This window comes from Coregonus lavaretus, assembly GCF_964263955.1.
Source record: "Coregonus lavaretus genome assembly, chromosome: 7".
NCBI classification, from domain to species: domain Eukaryota; kingdom Metazoa; phylum Chordata; class Actinopteri; order Salmoniformes; family Salmonidae; genus Coregonus; species Coregonus lavaretus.
Window position 1 is genome coordinate 44,671,611 of NC_139994.1, and position 6,048 is coordinate 44,677,658.

The 6,048-nt window shown below is 41.0% G+C and overlaps 1 protein-coding gene across 1 annotated transcript in view; it reads left to right on the forward strand.

The window, feature by feature from the left end:
* The window catches only part of zanl (zonadhesin, like), a gene marked incomplete at its 5' end in the record, with an annotated part of 39,810 nt that extends 37,082 nt beyond the window's left edge, over positions 1–2,728 (forward strand). The window contains 5 exons of the mRNA XM_084165801.1: positions 203–338; positions 507–653; positions 1,046–1,139; positions 1,341–1,381; positions 2,548–2,728. Of these exons, the coding sequence (XP_084021927.1) occupies positions 203–338; positions 507–653; positions 1,046–1,139; positions 1,341–1,381; positions 2,548–2,645 (516 nt within the window). The 3' untranslated portion in view covers positions 2,646–2,728. The remainder of the gene's footprint in view (positions 1–202; positions 339–506; positions 654–1,045; positions 1,140–1,340; positions 1,382–2,547) is intronic.
* Positions 2,729–6,048: the final 3,320 nt, after the last annotated feature.

The following is a 6,048-nucleotide window of genomic DNA, read 5'->3' on the forward strand; positions in this document are numbered from 1 at the left end:
TTACGTGTTCAATGATACCTTACTCCACACGAGGTCAATGTAGTGCAGTCAGTCATCGAGATGAGACACAAAATCTGACGACTCAACTGATTTGAGAACAGCTGTTGCAGAACATTGTATGGTGTGGTGTGTAGAACTCTCTCTAACCCATTTCGATTTCTCTATCTCTCTCTCTCCATCCCTCCATTCCCTTCCTACCCAGCTCAAGGAGAAGTTTGTGACAGAGGACTGTGCCCTGTCGTGTGAATGTATGGCCTCGGGTGCCGTGTGCCAACCCAAGGGCTGTGCCGACACACACATCTGTACCATTTTCGACTACACGCGTGACTGCTACAAAAGTGAGTGTGTGTGTGTGTTTGTGTGTGGCTATTGAACATGCATTCGTGCCCTAGTAGTTGCAATTAGAACAACTTCCGTGTGCAAAATGGACTGCAACGTCTTTGATAATAAACGTACCCCTCCTTGTCCCCCCCCCCCCCCCCCCCCCCCTCGCTCTCTCTTCTAAGTGAGTCCGTGTCTGTCTTCCCCCTGTCAAAATGGCGGTACCTGCTCTGAGTCTAACACTACAGTTGACCCATTCACCTGCCAGTGTAAAGAGGGCTTCGAGGGCAACCATTGTGAGATCGAGAAGACTGAGACCAGCGGAGGCCTGGGTACGTGATTTACTGGAGCTGATACTGTACTATACTGTATGGGACTGTATTCTATTGTACTATACTGTATTGTACTATACTGTATGGGACTGTATTCTATTGTACTATACTGTATTGTACTATACTGTATGGGACTGTACTCTATTGTACTATACTGTACTGTACTGTATGGGACTGTACTGTATGGGACTGTACTCTATTGTACTATACTGTACTGTACTGTATGGGACTGTACTGTATGGGACTGTACTCTATTGTACTATACTGTACTGTACTGTATGGCACTGTACTGTATTGTACTGTACCCGGTAATCATTGTTGGGACATAGCAGTTGTTAGATATAGCATACAGACGTAGCAGTGTTGTAACTGTCTCCTCCTTCATCCCACAGATCAGAACACGATCATTCTCATCGCAGTCCTAGTGCCTCTGGGAATCATCATCATAGCACTGATCTGTGTGTTATGCTACAAATGCTGTCGAAAGTAAGTACTGTACAACAAGTCTGTTTATCTTAGAGTAAAGTCTACACTGACAACATGAAATAATCAAAGATCAAGTTGATCATGACAGTTTGCTTTATAATTCAGTATGCAAGACAGAAAAAGCTAATGTCACCTGTCAGTACAGTATTTGTATTCCTATGTGAATGGATGGTAACGCTCTAAACCATTTTGTGTTTACAGGAACAAAAAAAAGACGTGTGATTCTGACAGCACAGATTCAAGTAAGTGCCTGTCTCAATCTCACTTAAAACATATATATCAATTTTTACTTTCACTTACATTTGTTTTAACCTACTTAGCTAATATCTCCCGAGTGGCGCAGTGGTCTAAGGCGCTGCATCACAGTGCTAGCTGTGCCACTAGAGGTCCTGGTTCAAATCCAGGCTCTGTCGTAGCCGGCCGCGACCGGGAGACCCATGGGGCGGCGCACAATTGGCCCAGGGTAGGGGAGGGAATGGCCGGCAGGGATGTAGCTCAGTTGGTAGAGCATGGCGTTTGCAACGCCAGGGTTGTGGGTTCGATTTCCACGGGGGGCCAGTATGAAAAATAAAAATGTATGCACTCACTAACTGTAAGTCGCTCTGGATAAGAGCGTCTGCTAAATGACTAAAATGTAATATTATACTACTTAGCTAATATTATCTCAATAAAACCAGACCAAGGATTTAGATGGGAAGGATATAGTAAACATTGAATTCGAATGAGTAGAACGGAGTTCCCCGTTCAGGTCAATGATGCCATAATGGGTGGACTGGCGACCATTTTAAATGAGTCAATTATTTTGAAGCTGATTATTTTGAAACAGGCTATTGGAAGCCAGCTAAAGAGAAAAGAAAAACCCCTGTCCCACCAATTCAGCTGATTTATTACAGAGGCAAGTGGACCTTGCCGTGCCATAATTCTATAACCTCAAACCTTACCTTAACCTCACTGAAACGATACTAACTTTAACCTAACCCTTGTTCCTAAACATAAACTTAAACCTAACCTAACCTTCATTCATTTCGACCCCTATGCCTAAACTTCAGTTTTTGTAATTCTATGAAGCCATGATCAGGAGGGAAATTGTGAAATCAATGCTCATACTTTGTGTTCTTCCACTGGATTGCATGACTGGCTTGCATGGCAAGTAGTTCTGCCCTCTATCCTTCCCAACTAAACCCTTGATCACCTTGGTGACCTGACCAGGAGAAACTCCTGGACCTAACTAATAATATCTGTCATAAAACAACAAATGAATAATAATAATAAACATTACACCTCTCTCTCTCTGTCTGTCTTCCCTCTCTCTTTCCCTCTCTCTTTTTCCTTCTTCACTCTCTCTCTCTTTCTTTCTCCCTCTCTTTCCCTCCCTCGCTCATAATTCTATGAATTGAATTTCGACTAGGCATCCAGTACCGCATGCATCTTAAGGACAGCGACGTCATGTACGAAAACCTGGACAACCAGCATAAGAACGCAAGCGACAACATGACTCCCATGTAGATGAAGAAAAAGAAGAGTGGAGAACAAAGAGTTTCATATTTACTGGCAAATGAATGTACGGATATCACACACACACACACACACACACACACACACACACACAGAGAGACACACACTCACAAACAATGCACACTAATTCAGAACAGTCCGTAACATCAATGTTACATATTTGGCCCAATATTATTTTTGGAATTTGTGAATATTATTGTCATTATATTATCTGCTTTTATTAACTTATTCATGCTTTTGTTGTAATTTGAGAATGTATGAATTATGAGATGTGTGATCCTGGGAAAAGGGCAATCATAAAATGCCTCAAGTGCCTGAGATGTAATTTATTGAATTAAATTGTTGCTGCAAGCATAACATTTCTTGTCATGTCAGTCTTCTGTACACACACCTGTGTCTGTCTCACCTGTCCTACAGTAACACACCTGTGTCTGTCTCACCTGTCCTACAGTAACGCACCTGTGTCTGTCTCACCTGTCCTACAGTAACACACCTGTGTCTGTCTCACCTGTCCTACAGTAACACACCTGTGTCTGTCTCACCTGTCCTACAGTAACGCACCTGTGTCTGTCTCACCTGTCCTACAGTAACACACCTGTGTCTGTCTCACCTGTCCTACAGTAACACACCTGTGTCTGTCTCACCTGTCCTACAGTAACGCACCTGTGTCTGTCATACCTGTCCTACAGTAACACACCTGTGTCTGTCTCACCTGTCCTACAGTAACGCACCTGTGTCTGTCTCACCTGTCCTACAGTAACACACCTGTCTGTCTCACCTGTCCTACAGTAACGCACCTGTGTCTGTCTCACCTGTCCTACAGTAACGCACCTGTGTCTGTCTCACCTGTCCTACAGTAACGCACCTGTGTCTGTCTCACCTGTCCTACAGTAACGCACCTGTGAAATTGGTGTGCCACAAGGGGATATCGTAGTACCCATTCATATCCCATGTTCCCTCCATTTCTCCCCCTCTCTTCCTCTTTCCTTTTTCTTGGTCAGCAGACTCATGACACGTACAACACAAACTTCCCAATTGCTCCAATTGCATTTATTAATACTTCCAGAGTGCAACAAATGAGGAGAAAGCCAAAACATTTTTTTGCAACACTTTTCACTGAAACGTTTGCATTCAACGCATCTAAAAACAAGCAAGACTTAAAATAAGGCCAGTGAGACTGCTAGCAAACAACGTGCCACAGTACATCTGTGACACAATCAACTGCGTTCGTTGTTTGTGTCCAAAGAACCAAGAACAACAATGACTGTTAAAAATAAGTCACTAATATACATAAACAATCATATTGTGAGCTACTTTAGTCCAAGTAGTAATAATACATAATTTTAAAATCACAGAGGAAAGGAATGGAAATGTTAGTGACAAAACTTTTGTTCATCAATTGTTCGGGAACAATGGAAATTGAGTTGGAATGTTTGTTTTTTTCTTCAGGTAAATTCCAGGCTTAAGGAAATAAAACATCTAAACTAAATAAAACATAATAAACTAAATAACACACAGTCTTGGGTACGTCTATTTCTTGACTTCATGTAAAGATAGAGATAAAAAAACATCTAAATTAAACCAAGGATACACAAGCAAGTACTTTGTGTCCAGGGAAAATAAGGCATAATAAGCCCTGTTTATACCTGGTGCTAACATGTGTCCTTTGTCCTGATCTTGTCTACATTCTGATTGTGCCCACATTACCAGAAATGTGTCTACACGTGGTATTAAAATGTATCTGTTATCCATCCATTGTGTCTGCATTGTGACCAGATTTCCTGATCCCTTCCTTTATGCAAATTATTTCACTATTCTTTCAAAATAAGATGTATTTATTTATTGTAAGACACATATTGATGCAATCAGTCAATGATGTTAAAGGGTGGAATAACGATGATTTAAATGGTTTCTCCATCCAGATCTGTCTACACATCCAGACGCAATACGTGCCTGACTACCTCCGGAGGTGGGCAGGATGATCTGATCACAATGTGTCTTTTGATTGTCAACACCTGTCTAAAAATGTGGGCACAATCAAAATGTGGACAACATCAAGACAAAGGATGCATGTTAACACCAGGTATAAACGGGGCTTTTGACACACAGTCACATTTTTTCAGATTGTTTGAAATGTCCCCAACCTCACATTGTCATTTACATCAGGGATAAAGACACATTGGCCATTCCCATTGGCAATTGAACCAGGAAATAAAATAATATTTTAGACTTAATCAGAAGCATACAATAAATACTTAAGGGGCGCAAACACAAACATATTTGTGCACGCACATACACATGCACACACACACCATCGTTTTATGTTCTCAACACAAATGTAAACAGTTGAAAATGTAGCTACAGTGACTGACGTTACGTCTTCTAAATAATCCACTATTCTGGATTGTTACCCAAGACTAAATCCTTAATAATAAGGTCAAGTGTGAATGAATGGTAACAACAACAGTCAACAGGATCAACCAGTGTACAACAGTGTAAGCCTGTGTCCCAAATGGCACCCTTTTCCCTATTTCGTCCACTACTTTTGACCAGGGTCCATTAGTAGTGCACTATATAGGGAATAGGATGAACAGCAGTATAACAAGGGAAAGGAAAATGATTTGAAAGGATTGTTCCCTATCATGGAGTGTGGACTATGAAGTGTGTGTTACGGAGTGTGTACTTCTATGTACAATATGTGTACTCTGGAGTGTACTAAGGAGTATGTACAAGCACTTTTAAGACTTTTAAGCAGCAGCAAATGCTGACAAAATAAAATCTAAATTATACAAATCGGACAATAAATACATTTAGCATAAACGAAAAACATCTCTGGTAGACTACTTATTAACTATTAAATACAGTGTAGAGACTGTGTGGCTCTAAGCCACTAAAATACAACACATTCTAACAAGAGTGAACCCGATGACACTATCCACGGGTGAAACCGATCTAGCCTGGTCCCAGATCTGTCTGTGCTCTCTTGCCAATTCCTATCGTGACAATGACCATAGAAGTTGTGAAGACAGCACAAACAGATCTGAGACCAGGCTAGAGTTATTCCACAATGCAACAGAACTCAACCCCTTCCCTGTGGTCCCCTGGTGCTTTTCTTATAACAAGTTTGACATCCATCACGTTAGAGAATCCAGTTTTTTACTAACAAAATTATCCTAACATCCAAGTGTTACATCAAGTACATTTTGTCAGGAACGTGTTAGAGAACAATATACTGTGTAAAATGTATACCAGTGTATAACAACATGTATTAACAAGGTATTAACTACTACCATAACCCTGTAAAGAAAACACAGCAATCTTCAGTGAAAAAGTGCCCAAAACTTTGCTACAAATAGTCTGGTTCTGTCTTCACCCTGTTTAAAACCTTAACAAT